Here is a 21,873-nt window from a genome sequence, read left to right as displayed (position 1 = left end):
CAGGATGGGGTTTGCCCCCAATGGACACCTCCAGTGTTACTGAAACACAGCCTGAAGGCATTGATAACGAACTAACTTTCCCATCTCCCCTGGGATCAGGGATCCTCAGAAGCAGAGGGACCAGACAGCGTTGGCTCTGCTCTGACAGAACAGCTGGATCCTCAGCTGGTGTCTAGTCCATGGAGCGACACTAATGTCCCCCAGCTGAGGATCTGTCCGACAGGATCTGGCTGCCCTGCGATGGAAGCCCAGCGTTAGCAGAACTCGAGTTAGCAGCCCCTGGGTTTGCTAACCTAGGGCTCGAGTGTCTACACTCCTTTGTAGCCCCAGGTTAGCAACTGTTGAAACCTGGGTTCCAAGCTGGGGCTCCATTGTCTACACTACATTATGCGGGCCCAAGTCAACCACCCATATCCCAGACATCCTAGCGCCCTCCCCAGATGTGGCCACTCTAGCCCACTGTTCATGGTGCAGTGTTGGAAAACTTGACTGCCCAGAGCACAAAGGAAGTCAGTCTGTGGGATAGTTTTGGCAGACTCCCAGAGCACAAGTTCAGTGGGGCTGAATCTATGCTGCACGGCATTAGGGCTTGAACCCTGGGTCCCGGCTTGACTCAGACTTGGATCCTTGGTCTGAGGCCTGGGTTAGCACGATTTGTGTGTGGATGGAAGGAGGGGTTAACATCTGAACCTTGGGTTTATGTGGCAGTGTAGACATATCCATAAAGACAGGCTGACATAATGTGCAGTCATTAGTGCCATGGGGCCTAGTGGATAGAGCACAGCTCTGGGACTCAGAAGACCTGGCTTCTATTCCCAGCAGGGTGCTATATGATCTTGGCAAGCCAGATCCCCCTCCCTGTGCCTCAGTTTCCCTCCATGTAAAATGAGGGATCATGATACCGACCTCCTTTGTAACGTGCTTCGAGATCTGCAGACGAAAAGAGCTAGGTATTGTAACTTGCGACGTGCAAAGTGGTGTCAAAATGCAGACATTCAGCGCGTGGCAGAGGTGTAAATGACCACACTGCCATACTTCACATGAGGGATCCGGACTGGGATGGCTCCGCTCACGCTGGTGTCAAAGGCCTGATTCTCCCTAGCCTCATTTACATCCGTGCAAAGGGAATGTGAAACGCTACCCCCTGTGTGAGTGAGTGGAGAGCTCGGATGTGACCTTTTTATACCTGCTTGGTGCAAACGCCCCACTGGTTGCCCGGGCAGGGGTCTGGCCTAAAGGAATCATCTTCTCCACCCTCATCCACCTCTCCCCATCCCTACACTGCTTCCGGGGCCACCCGCTGAGCCTTGTGCTCAAGGCAAAGCCCTCACGTCATGCTGTTGTGATGCCGTGGGTCAGCAGGCTGTAACTCTAGTGTCACCAGGACCCATGTCCTTACAGGCCAGATTGCAACACCCTTCATCCCAGGCCTAAGGGACTGCCCCACCTGAGGACGGGTGACCCCACCCCTCCCCCATGGTGGGACTGTGCCTGATGTCCCTTAGCTCTCCAGGGGGGGAGCCTGGCATTGTAACAGTTGACAAATGGACCCTGTCTCTGCGGCCGGGCAGTGGGGGGCCTGTGGGAACAGCCAGCTAACCTGGGTTATATGGGAGCTAGAGGCCCCAGAGCCTGGTGTCCATGGGCACAGCTCTGGGATCCGGCCCCCCAGACAGACGCCCGTGTTCCCGGTGAGCAGAACCGATCGCAGGCCAGAGCACAGTGATGGGCACCGGACAAGCAGCCTTATCTCCTCCCGACCCTCCCCCAAGTTCCCTCTGGCTGGCATGCTGTGTGGGGAGGCCAGCAAGGCGACTGGAGGTGGAGGAAAGGAACGAGGTGCCCCTGAGGACTGACTGGAATCCGAAGCGCAGATCAAAGGGTTTTCTCTTACCTTCGGGCCGGTCATCAGGAAATTATTCACTGACCTGGAAGAGAGAGAACAGGCCCTCAGTGGTGAGGAATCAGCGCAGTGCCGACCACGGGAATGCCAGGAATTCTGCAGTGCCCTCACCAGCTCGGAGCAGCATTGGCCTTCCAGCCCCTCCCCCTGGGGCACAGAAGCCCCTTCCCCCTCCTAAGAGCCCCTCCACATCGGGAAATCACCTGCTCGCTGCTGGCCCATCCTGGGCTGTGACCCCCTCACTCCTCTTCACAGCCTGGGGCAGGACCCTCCTCCCCCTCCTCATAATTGCCCCCACTCTAGGGCAGCGCCCCCCTCCCCTTATCACCGCACCCCCACCCTGGGGCAACTCCTGCCCTCCCACCCCACCCCCCTCTTTCTTGCAAGGCCAGTCTTTTACCAGTCATTTGATTTCATAGAATCATAGAATATAAGGGTTGGAAGGGACCCCAGAAGGTCATCTAGTCCAACCCCCTGCTCGAAGCAGGACCAATTCCCAGTTAAATCATCCCAGCCAGGGCTTTGTCAAGCCTGACCTTAAAAACCTCTAAGGAAGGAGATTCTACCACCTCCCTAGGTAACGCATTCCAGTGTTTCACCACCCTCTTAGTGAAAAAGTTTTTCCTAATATCCAACCTAAACCTCCCCCACTGCAACTTGAGACCATTACTCCTCGTTCTGTCATCTGATACCATTGAGAACAGTCTAGAGCCATCCTCTTTGGAACCCCCTTTCAGGTAGTTGAAAGCAGCTATCAAATCCCCCCTCATTCTTCTCTTCTGCAGGCTAAACAATCCCAGCTCCCATTTTCTCCCATTTTCCCAGATTTCCATTTGCAGGCATTTGGCCAGCTGGCCTCGGTGGGAATGACCCTCCTGTGCATAACAGAGCCCAGCCCCTGCCCTGGGACCAGCCATCCATCCCCACTGCACAACCCCTGGACGCTGCCCCAGCATACTTAGGATCTGGTCCCATGCGCACCAGTGCCACCTAGCCAAACCAGAAGGTAGCGCACATCTAGCTCCACGAGCAGACAGACAGAAAGGAGGGATTCCTATGTTCTAGGCTCATGCCCTAACCACCTCCTTGTTCCGCTGGACCCTGCTACCTCTAATCTAATCCAACTTGAACCAGGGTAAGTAGCTGCAGTGTTGTCAACTTCTATATATTATTCTGTCTGACACTATTTAGGGTTGTCTTAAGGCCCCAGCTCCTGGAGGCATGTGACTATGAGGATCTCGGCTCTCCTCGTGAGACAACAGTAAGGTTCTAGCCCTTGTAGTTACAGAGAAAAGCTTGAAAACAATGGCTACGAAGCCAGAAGGCAAATACAAATAACGTCAATATTGTTTTTTTTTTTTAAATCATAAGTTTTCTTTTAATCTCTTACTGTCTTGGGCCAGACTCACGACTTTTTGAATGCTCAGGGGTGGCTTTACTGTGCTTGGTATCATGGCTCCCACTTCTAGCTGGAACAGGAATCAGACATGATGAAAGACCATGAGAAAAGCTATTCTCCCAGCTCATGTGGAAGTAGAAAGAAGCTTCAATGTCATAAAGCCACTTTGCCCTGATACGGCTTTCATCTGGCTCTCCCTGACTTGAGGCAGGCATGATTCAATGATTATTCAGGGAAGTCCTGCCTGGCTTTTCCAAATGGAACCATCAGGCCTTTCAAGAGTCTCCCACCATTGCTCTGTTCCCTCTGCTACACCCACTCCTCCAACCTGACCTAATTTCTCACTCTTTATTTATAGCTTCTTGAGGCCGCAACTAGGACCAGGTCCCCATTGTGCTCGGCGCTGTACGTACCCATAGTGAGAGACAACCCTGCAGCACTTACAGTCAAGACAGACAGAGAGTGGGAGCGGAAACAGAGACACAATGCCTGCCACAGGAGATCCAGCCAGAGCCAGAAATAGAAGCCAGCTCTCTTGTCCTAGCTGCTAGTGTCATAGAGCTTGAGGCCAGAAAGGCCCACCAGATGATCCAGTCTAACCTCCCTAATCTCACAAGCCACCAGCCCCACCCAGCACCTGCACACTAAATCTAACAACCAAAATGAGACGGTCACACTCTGTCAGTCACACCCTGTCTAGCTAAGGTACAGAGATTGCCCCCATCACTATCGTATCCAAGCACCTCACAATTTCTTCAGTGTATGTAGCCTTATAACACTCCTGTGTTACCTCAGTCTTGTCTTTGTATCTACTGAAATCTGGCATGTGTATCCTTTGGGCAGACAATACTCATAGCCAGAACTCTGATTGACTGAAGGGTCCAAGGGCTGGAGTTAATGGTTTGAACATTTTCTCCTTCCCAAAGGTGTTCTCCCAGTGGCATCCCCAGATACTGGCTGCTGTCAGTCCAGGAACAGACTATAATATAGTCTGACTGCTGCTGTGGAGCTGGCTATGGTGTATTGAAAACTGTGTAAAAGTTGTGATCTATCACTTTAAATTCTCAGGGGTTTTCCTGATTCTGCTTGCAGGCTAGTGGGCTCTGGTAAAGCATGGGATCAGAGTCAGTCTGCAGCCAGCCAGCCTAGAATAAGGGGGGGTGAGTTGTGCCTCTCTCTTTTATGGAGCAGCCTGCTTTGTCTCTCTCTGTTTTGGGGCTCTTGTGTGTTATCATTCTGGATTCTAAAAAGTAAAGTAGTGTTATGCTGCAACCTTCCAGGAAGAGTATTTGATGTTTTTATTTAAATTCTCTGTGTATGCTGTGAACATAACACTGTCAATCCCCAGTAAACAGCTAGCAGGCCCCTGCATCTAATGCCCTATTTTTGAACATGTTGGGCAAGTGGAATTTGGGGACGACTGAGGCAGGACTAGAGCTTTCACCTTCATTGGCAGGATGGTGGTAGCAGAGCAATGGGAAGGCAGAAACACAAGCCTGGAGGGTGTCCACCCGGAATGCACAAGCAGATCTCTCAACAGTTTAAAGCAGAAGTTCCTGCTCTAATCAGATCACAGAAGACATGGCTGGAGGCATTCATTGCTTCGAGAGGTTCAAGGGCTTCCTACCAGTAGGCTGCTCTGGAGACATACGGTAACTGCATCTCATGATTTTGAAACACTTCAGTTCCTCCTATGTCATAAGTAGAAGCAGGGGAGAGTAGGAGGCATGTCTGCCTTCATTGCCCCAACTCCCACAGGATTAGCTATTTGGATGTGTATTACAGCAGCCTCTAGACCAAGATCAGGGCCCCATGGTGCTAGACACTGTGCAAACACATACCCCAAGACAGTCCTGCCCCAAAGAGCTTACAGTTCACATAAGGCAATAAAGAAAAGAAGCAATCTGCCGAGGGTCACACAGCAGCTCCGGGATAGCTCCAGGAACAGAACCCCCGTCCTCAGCTGCTAATCCAACACACTGTCCACCAGGCCACAAGAGAACAGGACCCTCAGGGAGCACGTGAGACAGAGCGGGGAGTTAATGAACGGCAGAGCGCTGAAGAGGCCCCGGCAGAGAGAATGGGAGTGATAGCACAATGGAGAGAGAGACACAAGAGAAAGTGAGAGAGGCAAAAACAGTGTGAAAGCCACAGACAAAGAGATCACGCATTAGACACTGGTGCATTCTACAGGCACAGGCTGAGCCCATGTCAGGTGTTCAGGTGGGGGGCCAGGGCTGTGAAATACCGTAGGGTTTTTATAGGGGGAGAGCGAAGAGTCAGAGGGGCACAGAGACTATGTAACAGACCGATGCAAACCCATCTCTTATCCTCGTGAATCAGCAGCCCCATCCAACTACTGCCGACATCAGTGGAAACCCTCATTACGTCACTCGCAATCCACACGCCAAGGAACTGAGCACAGCACAACCTCCGCTCGGCCTGGGCCGTGCTGGTATTTAATAACTGTGATCATCTCAGAGTGACAGAGTCTGATTCTCCTCTCCCTTAGCCTGGCAAACCAGGAACAACTCTGGCAGTCCCAGGGCCAGATCCTCAGCTGGTGCCAAGCCGCGCAGTGCCATTAAAGACAACAGACCTATATACACAGTGTCTTCAGCTGAGGGGAAACCCTGTGGGAGTGAGAAATGAATCAGGCCCACAGCCTAAGCCTCAATGCAGACCTTACACCAGCCAAAGAAAGAGAACAAAGTGCCTCAGAGGCTCAACAATTCTTACCTTATCAAAAAGGCAAACATACATCACTAGCCTTATTTCTACTGTAGAAAGACAGATGCCTCATTGCGCCAGGGTGCAGGGGAGGGCGAGCTGATTGGGCAGGGTGGGCAGGAAGGCAGCAACTGAGTGTTCGCCCCTCTCATCTTGTGCCTTGAATACTGTCATCTCCCCTTTTCAGGGCTTGCATTCCAGTCTAATCAAGATCCAGGCCCCCCTGGGCTAGACAGTGTACAGACCTATATTTATTGACCGGCCCTGCCCCAAAGAGCTTATGCTCTAAGTAGACAAAGAGAAGGGGGCAGAAAGGAAGCATTAGTATCCTCATTTTATAGCATGGGGACACTGAGGCACAGAAAGGTGATGACCTGGCCAAGGCCACACATGGCGGGAGTCAGAAATTGAATCCAGCTGTCCGAGTCCAGGGCCCTCCTAACTGGATTTGGCTGTTTGGGTTCTGATGCTGGCTAACAAATTGTCTAGAAAAATAGTGAAAGTACTTTGGGGGGAAAATATTCCTATTAAAAAAACCAAACAGTCACCCCGAGGAAATTCCATAGAGAAAACTCTGTAAAGAGCATGCATGTTAATATTGGATGGTTAAGTACTCAATAGTCACAAGATAGCCCATGATTACAATCTAGCCTCCTAGAAAAATGACATAACTCTTTCTGTGTCATTTTGCTCAAGGGGAGCAGCTTTCCAGTACAATCATGCACCTTGCTGTATGTGACTGCCTCAGATGGGCAAGGCATCCAGTACAATGGTGCCTCGTGTTCTGCCTTATTGCACTGAGATGAGAAGGTATCCAATGCAACTTTGCAATTTGCTGTGTTATTGCTTCCAGCTAGCTAAACACAGATAGTAATTTCTTACCTTTATAGAGAGCCTAACGTGCTTTACCAATATAACCAGCGAACACACAGGAGTCACCTAACCCTCCCGTTAGATGCAGCCAGCTCTGGGGCAGAACGTGGCAGCTGGTGAATGGCTCCTGACCACACTACACCATGGTATATGACAGGGAATTAAGAATGCTGTTTCCAGCTGAAACTACAGGGGGGATTTTAATGTGACGAAAGCTGGGATTTCACCAGGAATTAGGGAGATTTGCCCTTCATTTTGCAACAGTTTCCATGTTACCTTTAATGAACACACACAGTCAGGATTTTAACTTTAGGTCTCATACCAGAGGCAGCACCTCCAATGTACAGCTCTCCATGATGCCGGGTTGCGGTTAGGAAGAGCTCCCCTACTGAATCAGCGGCAAAGAGTCCTGTGGCACCTTATAGACTAACAGACGTATTGGAGCATAAGCTTTCGTGGGTGAATACCCACGTCGTCGTATTCACCCACGAAAGCTTATGCTCCAATACGTCTGTTAGTCTATAAGGTGCCACAGGACTCTTTGCCACCTTTACAGATCCAGACTGACATGGCTACCCCTCTGATACTTGCCTACTGAATCAGTAACACCACCCTGGGTTTTCAGCTCAGTACCAACCCAACCTGCCCTTGCTTTGCTTGGGAGAGCTAAGGGGCTCACATCTGGACTGCAAACTTTATGCGCTTTATTAGGAGCACCAACAAGCCCCAGCTGAGCTCAGGGCCCCTTTATGCTAGGTGCTGTACAAACACTTCATAAGAGACAGATAAAGGAAGTATAATTTCTATTTTGCTGATGGGGAAACAGAGAGTTAGAGATTTGCCTGAGGTCACAGAGGGATCATGTAGCAAAGCCAGACACTGAACCCAGATCTTCTGAGTCTGAGTCTGTCCTTCTTCTCAATAGCCATACAGCACTAGAAATTGCTCCTTGTAGAGACAGAGAAAAGCAAAGGCTGGCTGCTCCCTGAAGCATCCAGCTGCATGGGGGTTTTCCAGGCTGCAGTAGCTGATTGTGGCTGAATTTCCCCAGCCTTCTCGGTGTTTGTGCTGTAGAACTCAAGGAGCTTTGTGTGAGAAATGGTGGAATGCAGGAAAGTGACTGAAAACCCCTTCCCCATCCAAACTGCACATTGCGCCAGGGTGCAGGGGAGGGCGAGCTGATCGGGCAGGGTGAACAGAAAGGGAGCAACTGAGTGTTCTCATCTCGTGCCTTGAATACTGTCATCTCCCCTTTTCAGGGCTGGCATTCCAGTCTATTCAAAGGCTGCTTCTGGGAACATCCTTCTGCTTTGAGCTCTCCCCCCCTCTGCCTCCCTCTTCTCCGCTGCCTCCAACACGGGCCTTCCATCCTCCCCTTGGAGGCCCTTCCTTTCACCCCACCTTCCTGACCCGAGCCGTTCCAGCCACTGACTCCTCCCTTCGCTCTGCCAGCCGTGCCAGCCTCCATCTCCTGCTAGTCTGCTTCTCCCGCCGTCTCCTGCACCCTTTCCCCCGGCCTCTCATGGAGGTGTGAGAAAAGCCACTACCTTACTCTGCTTGCCATCCCTCCTTCAGACTGCCAGGGTCCCTACAGACTCTGTCAGCTGATCCCAGGCTGAAATGACAGCCTACTGTGCAAAATGTGCCCGTGTCACCACTACCTGTGTCACACCCACTTGCTGGGTCTCGTCCTAAATTCAGCCTGGGCACTGTCGGGGGTAGGGACTGCTTTCTTATTGCTCGTCTGTACAGCGCCCACCAGGGCTGGGCCCTGGGCCTTGATTGGGGCCCAAGGGAACGACTGTCATACAAGAAATCCGCCTAAACAGCTGAGATTGGCCAGGATTATGGGGCTGGTTTGGATCTGGCACTGGTGTAAATCAGGCGTAACTCCAGTGGAGTCAGTGTTCTGTTGCTGATCAGAATCAGGCCCCATTTTATTAAAGTTATGTACGTGCTGCTGCAGCTGGGCTAGTGGGCTGAGGCCGTGCTGAGCTCTCAGTGCTCTCTGTGCTCATGCTCCACTGGCTAGCGGAAATATCGGTGCCACTGGGGACTTGTTGATTAATGAATTATTATTATTGAGGTAGCGCCTGAGCCCCCGGCATGGCCCAGGACCAATTGCGCCAGGCACTGTACAAACACAGCTCAGAAAGACTGTCTCTGCCCCAAAGAGCTGACAGTCTAAGTGCATCCGGCCAGATCTTTAGCTTGTGTGAACTAACGTGGCTCCATTAAAGTCAACGAAACAATGCTGATTGACCCCAGCTGAGGATTTAATGGCGAGTTTCTGGAAGGGATCTAACCTCTCCTGCTCCAGGGCATGAGCCAGCCTCAGATAACAGGGGCCAGAACTGCCTGCTGCAGGGGGTTCTTGCCCCTTCCACTAAAGCAGCTGGTGCCCGCTGCCATCAGAGACAAGTCACTGGGCTACATGGGCCATTGGTCTGATCCAGGCTGGAATGGTTCTGTTCCCAAGGATTTGCAAACTAATAATCCCAATCAGACCTACCACTGTCACCTTTTCACCAGCCAATCTCAAAGTGCTTTAGAAAGATGGGTAGCCATAATACTCTCCATTTTACAGGTGGGGAAACTGAGGCACCGAGCAGTTGACTTGACCAAGGCCACAAAATGAGTCAGTGACAGAGTAAACCTGACAGTGGCATCTTGCACGGAGAGAAGCCAAAATGCCATCTCTCTCCGGCCAACCTCTTTGCTTCTGTATCTTCAGTTGGGTCACCCAGGAGAGGACATATCTCCTCCCCTGGGCAGGCAGGCGATCAAATTATTTATAGATTGCTAGATTCCGAGGCCAGACAGGAGCATTGGGATCATGTCAGACCCCCTATATAACACGGGCCAGAGACCCAGAAAAACATCCCATCTGGATTTAAAAATTGCCAGTGATGGAGAATCTGCCACACCCCTTGGTAAATTGTTCCAATGATCTTTAACTACGTGGATCCCATTCCTTTTAAAATAGAGCTCAGTCCGTTTTATGAATGATGTGGATGCTGTGTACCATGGATCAGGGCCCATTGTGCTAGGGGCCGTACAACCCCACTTTCTCCTAACCCTGTATTTTAGCAGCTAATGAAGCAGGGCTGTGTGCCTCTCTCCATGGGCTAAGCCTGTGGGAGGGTCGAACTCAGCTGGAAAAGGCGGTGAGGTAGTAGGTGTGGCAGTCCCATCAATCAGCCTCTTGGGGACAATGTGGTTTTAGCAGTGCAGAGGAGAATGAGGACTCATCAGATCCCAAGGAGCCATGAGGGATTCAGAGAACAGCCCAGGTGGTCTGATCCCCCCACAACTCTTCTACCCGTGCAGATCCAGAGGTCGCCCTGCTGCTGTCCTGTGCTCCCCCAGCCCGGTTATATGCTACATGCCACAGCAGGGCTCTCTGGCAGTTAATGCTGCCATAAGCACCTGCTCAGATTGCAGGTTGGAGGCTCCTCAGGGAGCATGTCCCAGCCCTAGCCCTCGAAAACCCAGGGAGCCCTGAAGGCTTGTGGGGTGGAATCATGCAGCTGTGAGGGGATGAGCCTGAATTTTGGCTGGCTTCCCACCCACTGCCCTTCCATGGCCCTTCTCTCCTCATTCATTTCCCCCCATCTGGGCCATGTAACAGAGGGGAGCGAGGAGCTGCCTATAGCCAAGAGTGGGCTCATGCCGCAGGGCAGCTTGCAGAGATCTAGGGCTGCGTCTGCAGGGGAGCTGGCAGGCGAGGTTCCCCGCTGGCATACACGTACCAAAGTACCACTGCAGCCAGGCTAGCACAGGGGTGTCTTGGGCTGGCTGGCGGAGCGCATCCCAGCGGGGCCGCATACTTGGGTGGCCCAAGCCACCATCCATGCAAGCCCAGCCCCGCTGCCGTGGTTAGTGAGCTAGCTGGAGCAGAGCGAGCGCGGGTACCTCTTCGCCACCTGGGAACCTAACCTCCCAGCGCTGGTGCAGATGGAGCTGACGCGCCCCACTCCTCTGGCCTACCAGCTTCCACTTCCTCCATCAGCATTAGGTGCAGCCAGCAGCGTCACTGACCCAACAGAAGCAAAGCGGCTATACAGGGCTGCTTGCCAAGTGTCGCCGTCTCCCCCTCTCACCCCACCACCCTGTACTTGGTGCTGAGCCAACCCTGCTGCTGAGCACCCTTAACTCCCACTGGAATTGGTGGGTGTCGAGGGTGTTCAGCAGCTGCTGGGGTAAGGGATCCAGGGGCTCTGTTCTTCCACTGTGCCTGGACTCCGGGAAAGCTGCTCGCCCCCCAGCTTTTAAATGCAGGATTCAAAGGGCTTTAGCCAGAGACCTGGCAAAGTTCCCCTTCTCAGCACTGATCCCCAAGCCCTGGCAGCAATGAGGGGAAGTGGTCCCTGGAGAACTGGTGAACAAAGCTCAGGGGCAGAGCAGCTCCCTTGCCAGCATCTTGGCCTTCCAGGGAACAGCCTGCACTTTTTACCAGTCTGAAATACAGACTATTTATCAGTTGGGTGAAGGGAGCTGCATTGGGCAGCAGGATCAGGGAAATATGTCCTAAAGGGGCACAGGCCCTGTGGTCTGTGCTTGGAGCCTCGTGGCCCAGCCAGGCCTGCCCATGTCACGCTGCTCCCAGGAGGGTAGAGTGAGAGCAACGGGTCTTTTCTCGCTGTGTGTTTGCAATTCAGGTCGCCTAGTGCTGTGGGTCTTGGGGCGTGTGGAAATGTATAGGGTGCTGTCCTGGCGTGAGGAGAAAATGGAGCCTGCTGAGGACCACCCTGGCTGGGCATCTCCTCAGGCTCCCTGAGAAACACCGCAAGAGGCAGTGCCATTCATTATAGCTGGGGGCAACCTCCTAACAACACCAACACAAATGTTATCCCAGCCTTGGCAGCACTGGGACCCGGCAGTAGCACAAGCCCCTGAGTGGGCCCCTGTCAAACAGAGCAGGGAGGATACCAGTTTGGCTTCCACAGAGTAGGACGCGGCTGGTGCCAGCGGGCAAGGAGTCCTGCCCCAACCAATCACCTAGCCCTCGATGAACAACCCCCAGGCAACAGACATTTCCTCCACTGAAATCAGGAACTCTGTCAGCTGGACTCGGATTTCACAGGCCAAGGACTAGGACTCTGGTCTGGGAGTCCAGCAACCTGGGGTCTAGCCCCAGCTCCACCTGTTGCATGAGTGAATCAAGTCCTTTCCCTCTGCTGCCCTTTGTCCAGTTTGCCTGTAAACTCATTAAGGCAGGGATCCCTGTCTGTAAACCCTTGTCTGTAAACTCATTAAGTAGAGATAGCTCAGTGGTTTGAGCATTGGCCTGTTAAACCCAGGGTTGTGAGTTCAATCCTTGAGGGGGCCATTTAGGGATCTGGGGCAAAAATTGGGGATTAGTCCTGCTCTGAGCAGGGGGTTGGACTAGATGACCTCCTGAGGTCCCTTCCAACCCTGATATTCTATGACCTGCATGTCTAGCACTGAGCACAGTGGGGGCTTGGTCTCTGCTGGTTGCTTCTGCAATGTAACTAAAGCGTATAGTCTTGCCAAGCAGTGAGTCTGACTGAGCTCAGGTTCACGTTTGCTAGCTACAGCTCTGTGCCAAACTGCTTGCCCTGTACTTTTCAGCTAGCCAGCATGGCTTCTCCGTCACTGTATGGAGGGCTATGTCTCTTCACAAAACCCCTGGGACTAATGGTCCTTCAGCAAGTGTAGGGCATAGATTGTGAATGTGGTTGCAGCATGGTTTTGTGCGTCAGATGGGGACATACAAACACAATGGAAAGCCCTAGTGGGCCTTCAGGGCAAACAACACCCTCCCTTTCTTTGTCCCCACTTCTTGAAGACCAGAGCAAGATTAGGGCTGTGTTAAAATCTCCTACCACCAGCTCAGGTCCAGGGTTGCGTGAGTGTAAACAGGGCACCACCCTCTCACCTAATCCTGCTCAGCGCAGTTCTCGAGGACATGGGGGAAATGCTAGTTACACTCTTACCGACTTGGTTGAGCCAGGATTTCACCGGCTAGGAATAGAATGCACCACTAGCTCACTCAGCCGGGCTGTCAGGGGTGAAGCTGATCCAATGGTAGCAACAGGGGGAATATTTAGACAAAATTCCCCAGTGGAGGCAGACCTAGGAGAGGGAAGGAAGCCCATCCTCTCCTGTCATCCTTTTGGATCAACAGAAGAGCTGCCTCCAGTCTGAAACTCCTCTCTGGCATTGCTAGATACTTTGCTTCCCATCTCCTTGGGAGGAAACCCCAAACACTTCCTATTCAAGAGTCATCAGTTTGCAAGCTACTTGCAGTGATCTCTGTTTAGGGTCCACCATCATCTGTATCTGAACTGTAGTGGCGGTGGCTTTGGGAGAGGAGGATGGTAATGCACGAGTTCAGAGTTTATCTAAAACATAAAAGACCAGATCGTCAGCTGGATCAATCAACATAGCTCCACTGGTGTTGAGGATCCGTCCCTTTAAGGAGACAAGTCAGAGTTTGCTACAAAGGCCGTATATTCCCATTCACCATCTGCAGCTGAGCAAACAGGAGAGTCCAAATGCTTTTATTAATTTAAAGGGATAGATTTTTTGTGTATGCTGGCTGCTCAGTGGTTTGAATGGCCTCGGGACAGGATCATAGCCATCAGGGATGGAAGAGACCCATTATAATAATATACTCTCTAGTGCCAGCAGCCTCTAGCTGTAACTGTTAAAGCTGCGGAGGATTTGGTAGCAGGGCTATGAGACGGTTTGGTTATGAGGAAGATTTGCTTCAGAATGGACAAATCTATGGGTGGGAGAGTAACTGGACACTCTTCATTGCTTAGTCAGAGAAGCAAATAAGGTTAATACCAGAGCCAAATTCTTTGTGCTTCTTCTTCGCCAGTATGATCTGATTAATGAGACCACATCTCTGTGCTGGCCACACACCACAGGGAGGTATGTAGTCCATTTGCCAGTGGTGATGAAATGTGATGTGATATTGACAATACCCATTCAATCATTTCTTCACTGTTTGCAGATGCAAACTGCTGCAGATCTCATTCCCCGTTTGCATACATCTATGTTACACTAATTTCAGTTACTACTTATCCACGCCCATTGTAAAGGAGAGCAGAATGTGGCACTAGGCCGGATCCTCAGCAGGTGTAAATTAGCGCAGCTTCTCTGACTTTAAAGGAGCTATGGCGATTTACATTAGCTGAAGATCTGGCCCAGTGTACACAGAAAGGCCGGCTCCTGTAATCGCTCCCATGCTGCAGCAAAACTGTCCGCTGTTTCTAGGTACCTCCTTTCATTCCTCCTTCAAGTGCCAGGCGAGCACGCCATGGAAAAAGTAGAATCAAAAGAGCTCAGGAGTTAGAAGGAGAAAAGTCCGATCTTGTATGTCAGTCCATGCCTGACCCCTGGACTAGTACAAGTTGTTCCTCTAAATGCTGCCATATTCGTTTAGGTCAGGTTTCAGAGTAGCAGCCGTGTTAGTCTGTATTCGCAAAAAGAAAAGGAGTACTTGTGGCACCTTAGAGACTAACCAATTTATTTGAGCATGAGCTTTCGTGAACTACAGCTCACTTCATCGGATGCGCATCGCTCCTTTTCATTTAGGTTAAAAAACAAAATCAGGACAAGGTGCAGGTGATGGTGCTTAGTTTCATCATATTTTACAAAATTATAATAACAGTAAAAAATAAATAAGTCTGAAGTCCAGCTCCTCAGCTGGTATGACCTGATGCTGCTCAGTGGAAGCCTATGGCTATTTACACCAGCTGAGGATCTGGTCCAGTGAATTTTACATGGCTATAACGCAAACAAGCCTTCGGTGCTTTCATTGTGTTTACTCTCTGTCTGACCAGACACATAGGCCCAGATCCTCAGGTGGTGCAAATCAGCATTGAGATTAATGGGGCTACACCAGCTGCAAATCGGGCCCGGGGATTCTGAGGCAATCTTGTTTTAAGGTATTTCTTTGATATCTGCTCCTGAAGGGACTTGCTTAGAAAATGGCTATAAATGATTTACTCATATTTATTTCTTATTTTATTTATTGCAAGAATAAAGAATGGACCCAATTCACTCCCAAAGCCACTCACACGCAAGAAACCTCCCTTCCACCTTCGGAATAATGTAAAACCAGCGACACTGAAAATTAGTGACAAAAATCATAATTTAAGAGTAAAGAGCAAGTTGCAATGCTAGAGACTGATACATTATTCCCAAAGACTGCAAAAGGAGAAGCGACTTCTTAGCATTTGGGTCTTTACATTCACTTTTTTTCTTTTCCACTTTTTATTCCTTTCCCTCCCTTACCATATCTTATAAAATAATTTAACCCCAATGTTTTGTTCTAACACCAGCCAACACAGCCATTTTAGCAACAGCATCAGTTTTAAAAAATACAGACACAAACCCTCCCCCCCCCACCCCCCCAAAATCCCAATATCCTGTCTGCTCTGATGAGTAGAAAGTGGAATCTTGTTATTTTTAAAGCTACCAGATCAGGTGAAGAACAGCTAGGAATGGGGGTGGGGGTGGAGGGGAGGAGAAATGTCATTAGCAACTAAACTGGAAATAGTCCCTGAAAATCCCTGTCTCTTAGGCTGTCAGTGAGCCTTTCAGCAAAGCAGGACGTTACTGGGCCCACGACTTTTTCCATCAGGTGGAAGGTTTCCAAAGACACAGAGGGCATTTAGGCATGAAAATCAATGGGGTACGAGCCCTTAACTCTCATTTGTGCCTTGAGCTTTTCCTAACAAACTCCGATATTCTTCTTTAACGTCTTCTAAATCTGTCCATACTGGGTGATGAGGAATATGTATATAGAAGGGGGGTGGGGAGGGGATTGGCCCCATATAGGAAGATTTGCTATGAAGTGTCACTACAGAATAATACCTCTTCCTGCTATCCAGGAAGGATTTACCTCTAGTTTGGCATAGGAAAGTATTTGTGAGTTTGCCGTGTGTGAGGGAGGAGGGAAGGTCGGAGCTGAAAGAGGATTCCCTCCTTGTTTGCAGCAGACCGGGAGTAACTCTCAGGCAGTTAATTTGGTGTATTCCTGAGTCCTGGTGGCTGTATGTTTGATATTCTTTCATTTATACACAAATAGCTCCGGAGCCCAGGGCTCTGAAGGTGGGTTCTGACCCATCAATGGGAGAAGCCTTCCTTTTTGGGTAGGAATGAGCCGGTAACTCGCAGAGCATATTCCCCAGAGGGGGAACAGAAATAGAGGGTCCGACAGAGACTTTGGCATCTGATAGGAATTTCAGATGAACAAGAACCCCCAGAACTAGGTCATGGGAGTCCATCCCCCTGCCAGGGCCAGGCAGGTGCCTGTTGTCTATGGAATGCTGCTGCATCCAGTCTAGCTTTAATCTTTGCACCCTCTTCGGAACACTTCTGGAAATTAAACACAAACTGACAGGACCGGGCACTAGGCCCCAGTGAAATGATTGCGTGTTCGTGTTAGGAGAGATTGGGTTTAATTCGGCTGCCCAGGTCCAGACAATGGGGGATGATTAGTGACACAGAACCTGTAATTATACCATAAAGCTAAACTCCAGCAGGCTCTACAGTGAAATCTTCATCTCAGACAATCCAAATATGCTCATTTCAGACCATAAGCCCTCCTACCCAGAGCCAGCTCAGCCACATCTGGGTTTCATCATGGTCCTATCAATGTATCTGTCTAGGCATTTATACCGCAGTGTAGAACCTGAACTTTTAGCCCCGGGCTGCTCTACTGGGGAAGAAAAGTCCTGGTTGATTAAGACAAGAACCACACGGACTGTGAATCTCTGGCAAAGAAAAAGTCCCTGGTTCTCTGCTTAGGTCTTCTACCCACTTGGAAATGATGGGCTAGGTGCCCCTGGACTCTCCTCAGTGGAGCTACACTGCTTTACCCCCGCTGACAATGCAGTCCAGTGAGTTTTAGAAAGGGACAGAGTCGTTCTCTGCTAGATAAAACCTGCCCGGCAATGAGAAAGTTTGGACTCAGTCAGTATCAGACCTTAGTAAAATGCCAGGGAAGGAAGGGATGATTTCTCAGGAAGGCAAAAGGGAACATTATTAGCTGTCTCTCGGGGTGCGTCCCAGCCACCTGCCCATGGCACAAAGTGAGATGCTCTACTTACCAGGCCTGGCAGAAGCAGAGGAAGGAAATGAGAAGGAAGATGCATAGATAAGGGTCCATGTGAAACATAATCCAAATGGTGAGGGGAGAAAGGAGATCCTAAAATACTGGGCTATCAAAAACAAAATAAGGAAGGGATAGGGCTATTTTCCACCCAGCACTCCCAGTACAATAAGGAGCTGCATGTCCCCTGAGTCCCAACTTCTATGGAGGGTGACCAATCCCAAAGTGAGAGCTAAAGGGGGTGGTGAAATGGAGCTGCAGAACTGCCGAAGAAGAGATTATCTACTTAATTAAAGATTTTTTTTCCCTAAGTCCTTCAGCCAATCAGGACACAAGTGCCAGAGAGAGATTGAGCTGATCAAAAGAACACCCCAGGTTCCTCGAAGACAAATGCACCACGAAAGGGATAAGAGGGGGAAAAATAAAAAGAGAGAAAGAAAGAGACAAAGCAAATCCCTCAAAATAATCACTGGATGCAATCTCCACCAGCACCACCCCGCCTCTCCATCCCCCCCAAAGGCAACGGGGAAGGGCTTGGATTGCACGCCTTGATCTCCTCCTGCCTTAGAGACTTCATTTGCAACCAGGAGTTGTGTAGATGCATGTGCACGGGAGAGAGAGAATGTGCTCTGCTTCTGGGAGTGGGGGCCACTCAACTGGAGGTCGGAGTGGGGCACCCTGAGTCTGCGGACCAGGCTGGGATGTGGGTATATTAAAAATATCCCTGCCAAGCTAGGAGGAAATAGAACCGATTCCTAGAGCCAGATGGCCTTCCTCTTTCAGGGTGACCTGCCCTCAGATCTGCCTATCCCAGCTCCCCTTTTGGAGCTGCCCTCCTTTGACTGGCAGGGAGGCGTCCCCTGGGGGTCACCACCAGACTTGGCAGTCACCCATCTCACCTTCTTCCCTGCTATTTGTTTCTCTTCACGTCCTCCTGCAAAGTCCAGCAAGAGGGGATGTCACAACCCAGAGACATCAGAGCTCGGGCAAGATACGGATCCCTTACTGAAGTACTGAAGGACAGCTGCATGTCAGGGGCTGACTGAGTCCAAAATAGCTCACTCAGTAGCTGCTCTGAAACACTTGTAACAATTCCCTGGCCTCCTAGAATATCACATATGTCATTATGCCCCCACGACCACTCTGAACTTTTCAGCGACTGTGGGGACAGAATTTTTCCTCCATTCTACCCATCCACTGTGGCTCTCATTTACCTACCCTGGAGGATCCCCCTCTAGGGGCCAGAAGCTAGTCCAGACCCCCTAGCTCTGGCCCTGCTGCAAGGGAGGATTTTGTGAGGCTTGTCTGCAGGGAGCTGGACTGGGACCTGTCAAACTCATTCTGTAGCTACAGCAGCGGTCAGCACCTCACTGCCCTGGGCAGAATTGGAACCGGTGCCCGTGAGGCGAGGAGTGCGACAAGAGCGTGAGAGCTGCGGGCGACTGTTCAGAGAAGGCTGGCTGGAAACTGGATTTTGCTAAGTGCCACTTCAGACAGACAAACCGTTCTTGGCTGGGTCCCATGATCTCAGACAGAGACATAAGCTCTGACCTAGGTCACTGGGTAGCAGTCGTGCAGCCTCCCCGACCTCAGGGCTGAGGCTGCTGGCGTCTGCATGGACTGGAAGATTCGATCTCCCTTCAGAAGGATGATGCTGATTGGGAGCCTGCAAAGAGGCGCTCCGAGCTCCTGGTCCCGAGACCATCCCCGTCCTGCATCCCATGGGCACAAGGGGAATGTGCAGCCTCGTAGGGCTCTGCACTCTTGGGGCCTGACATGCAGAGTGCCAGAGCTGAGAGGGCCAGCCAGCCCAGACACCCCTGATCCTGCTGTCCCCTTCTCCCACTCCCCTACCCCAACTGACCAGTGCTCCCATCCCAGTATGCTGCCTCTCCCTCTCTCAGTCCCAGCAGGTGGAATTCTCCCTGCAAGCCTGACACTCTACAGCTCCCAGCAAATGCCCAGGGGGCAGCCCGGTTCCCAGCTGTCACACAAGAGCCCCTGGCTCACAGCATGAGAGCATATGCTTAGGTCTGTTTAGCCAGCCAGCCAGGAAGAAACCAATCAATAGAGTCACTGGATCTTGATCTTTATCCCTGGGCCAGTGTTGCAAGTTCTCCTAATTTTTTCCACTGGTCTCATGATATATGATGTTACTTAGCGCCCTAGCTCCTGAAGTCATGACATTAGGGGAGAGACTCAGCTATCATTTAAGACGGAAGTATGTTTTTCACCCATGTAGCAGCAAAGAAAAGCCTAAAAACTTGGCCCAAGTGTGCCTTAAGGGTTCAGAAACAGAGCAGCAGAGAAAACCACCCCCAAATGTATTATTATTTGTAATAATCTCATGATTATTAAGCCAATCTCATGGTTGGGGGGGTCCAGCATATGAATTTTGAATGTTTGAAGTTAGCCATATGGCACACTGAGTAGTGCTGCTGGGTGAATAACTCATGTTTTGGTTCCTTGGCAAAACAAAAACAACAACAATACATTTGGGTCGAGCAGAAATGAAAATTTTTTGACGCTTTTGGTGAACTGAAAAAGTGCCAAATATTTCATTCACTGTTTCATTTACTGTTTGCTACCCTTTTAAAAAAATAAAATTGAATGAAAATTTCAAACAAAAAGTAATTTCAAATTTAAAAAATCAGAACATTTCCTTTCAACCAAAACAATTTGGTGAAATCAATGGCCAGAAATGTTGCCCTCACCTCCTCTCTCTCACTGCAGTGTAAATCAGGAGTCACACCACTGAAATCACTAACCTAAAACCACCATGCCCCAAGACCTATAGAAATATTTCCCTCAAAGGGGGCAAACAGCTCTGAAAAGTGCCCAGTAAGTGCCTTAAAAAGCAACCAAAACGGATCTGGAGGGCCCAGGCACCGAACATGGTTCAAATAGTTTTTCAAGGGGGTCTAAAAATGCTGCAAATTTGTCAAAAAAGTGTGTCAAAACAGTGTGAAAAAGCTCTGCACAGTGGCTGAGAAGGGCTCAAAAGGGTATAAAACTGATAGTTTCACAGAGTGGAAGACCAGATGGGACCATTCACTGGGCTCGTCTGACCTCCTGTATCACACAGGTGTGATGGGGTGTATGCCCCACACTGGCAGCAAGAGGACTATCGGGAGCCTAATTATCCCCCAGGTGGCAACTGGAAGTGGGGAATCGATTCATTACCAGACCCTGCTGGGGAGGAAGGGAGCCTTCTTCGTAAGTGCTCCAGCTTTCACAGCATTGAAGAGAATCTTGGGATCCGCCCTGAGACAGGCCAGGGGAAACCCTGGGAAGCCACAGGGGTGAGGCAAGCTCTTGTGGAGAGCCCTGATAAAAGGAGAAAGCCCTGGAAGGCTTTGTTTGGTACAAGAAGCTGGGAAGAGCTCTGCAGAGCCTGGGAAGGGGGTAGGGGAAAGGGCCTAGAGGCAGGCCAGAATGGGGAGTAGTGCAGAGAGGCAGCCAGGAGTCTGATGGAGCTCACTGCAGGGTCCCTGGGCTGGAACCCGGGGTAAGGGTGAGTTGGGTTCCCCTGCCAGCTCCGAGGAAGGTTGCATGACCCAAGCCCCCAGATGTAAGTGCTACTGAAAGCCCAGAGGAAAGGGACATCAAAATATCAGGGCTGAAGAGTAGCAGAAGGTCCTGGGGCAATTGTTTGCAGGACTGACTGTGACCTGGCTGAGTCATAAGAAGAGGCAGACCACCGCAGGTGGGAGCAGCTGTTTCCTGGGGCACCAGACTGGGAGAGCATGCTACACCTAGCCATGAGGGGGTGGAGTCAGCTGGGGAGTCACTCTGCTACAACAGGCCTTAGAATTACACCTGGAACTGGGGTACCACTGAGGCCTCTGACCCACCAGCCTGGGCTCCCTCTTACACTGTACTGCTGTGACAAACTGCAAATCCCTCCAGTCTGCACTATCACCAGCATTCATACAGATAGGGACACACCCAGCTGCAGTTACATACAGGCCCTCTGACCAGCCCCTGCATAGGAAGGCTACAGCTAGGGCAACTACCAGCTCCTCAGGCACGCAACCCTTCTGGAGTATAAACCCAAAATTATACCAACTTGCACTGCACTTGGAACCGTACAGTGTAAGTTAATAAAATTTGCCCCCTCCCTCAATGTGGAGAGGAATATGCAACAGTCTTTTGCCCCCGAGTTATGATTCCCACACACTGGTTTAGATAAAGCAAAAACAAGATTATTAACTATAAAAGCAAACACATCAAAGCAGATTACTTTGCAAATAAACAAAAAATGCAAACTAAACTTAATATACTAAATAGATAGGGTGAGAATCTGCTATTCATAGCCAAAGAGATGATAGAAGCAGGCTACAGATGGACAAGGTGGACTTGCTTACAGCTTGGAATCCCCAGGTGTTCCATTCACAGTCTAAAAATCCCTTTAGCCTGGGACCATCACTTCCCCCAATTCAGTCTTTGTTCCTCAGGTGTGTTGTTGTAGGGAGAGTGAGGTACCATCATGATATCTTTTCCCCCTTTTATATCTTCTCCCCACTTGCTGGAAAGCTCTTTTGCTGTGACCTGGGTCAAAGAGTTCCCCTTGTGTAGCGCTATCTCTGAGAGGTTTCTATCGTACACAGTTCCTGGGATAATCCTTGTGCTTGTGTGCATTTCCTCAATGAGCCATTAACATTGTTTGACCTTTTTACTGTTGTACCTGAAAGGCTGCTTGTGGGTGTTCTCAACCTCTCAACATGTTTCAGTAACACATACCTAGCCAAACTTCATAACTTCACATACAACAATAGCACATACAATCCAATGAGATATTGCTGTCTAGCAGATCAAGACTTTTAGAATGATACCTCACAAGGCACACTTTGTACAAAACATATCCTAATTACA

The 21,873-nt window shown here is 50.3% G+C and overlaps 1 protein-coding gene across 1 annotated transcript in view; it reads right to left on the bottom strand.

The window, feature by feature from the left end:
* WNT8B (Wnt family member 8B) overlaps positions 1 to 17,247 on the bottom strand; it is a 29,177-nt gene extending 11,930 nt beyond the window's left edge. The window contains exons 1-2 of the mRNA XM_048858959.2: positions 16,997 to 17,247; positions 1,895 to 1,928 (exon numbers count right to left, since the gene is read on the bottom strand). Coding sequence (XP_048714916.1) covers positions 1,895 to 1,928; positions 16,997 to 17,064 — 102 coding nt within the window. The 5' untranslated portion in view covers positions 17,065 to 17,247. The remainder of the gene's footprint in view (positions 1 to 1,894; positions 1,929 to 16,996) is intronic.
* Positions 17,248 to 21,873: the final 4,626 nt, after the last annotated feature.

This window comes from Caretta caretta, chromosome 7, assembly GCF_965140235.1.
Source record: "Caretta caretta isolate rCarCar2 chromosome 7, rCarCar1.hap1, whole genome shotgun sequence".
In the NCBI taxonomy this organism is placed as follows: domain Eukaryota; kingdom Metazoa; phylum Chordata; order Testudines; family Cheloniidae; genus Caretta; species Caretta caretta.
The sequence above is the reverse complement of the archived record's forward strand: the minus strand, read 5'-3'. Positions and strand labels throughout refer to the sequence as shown.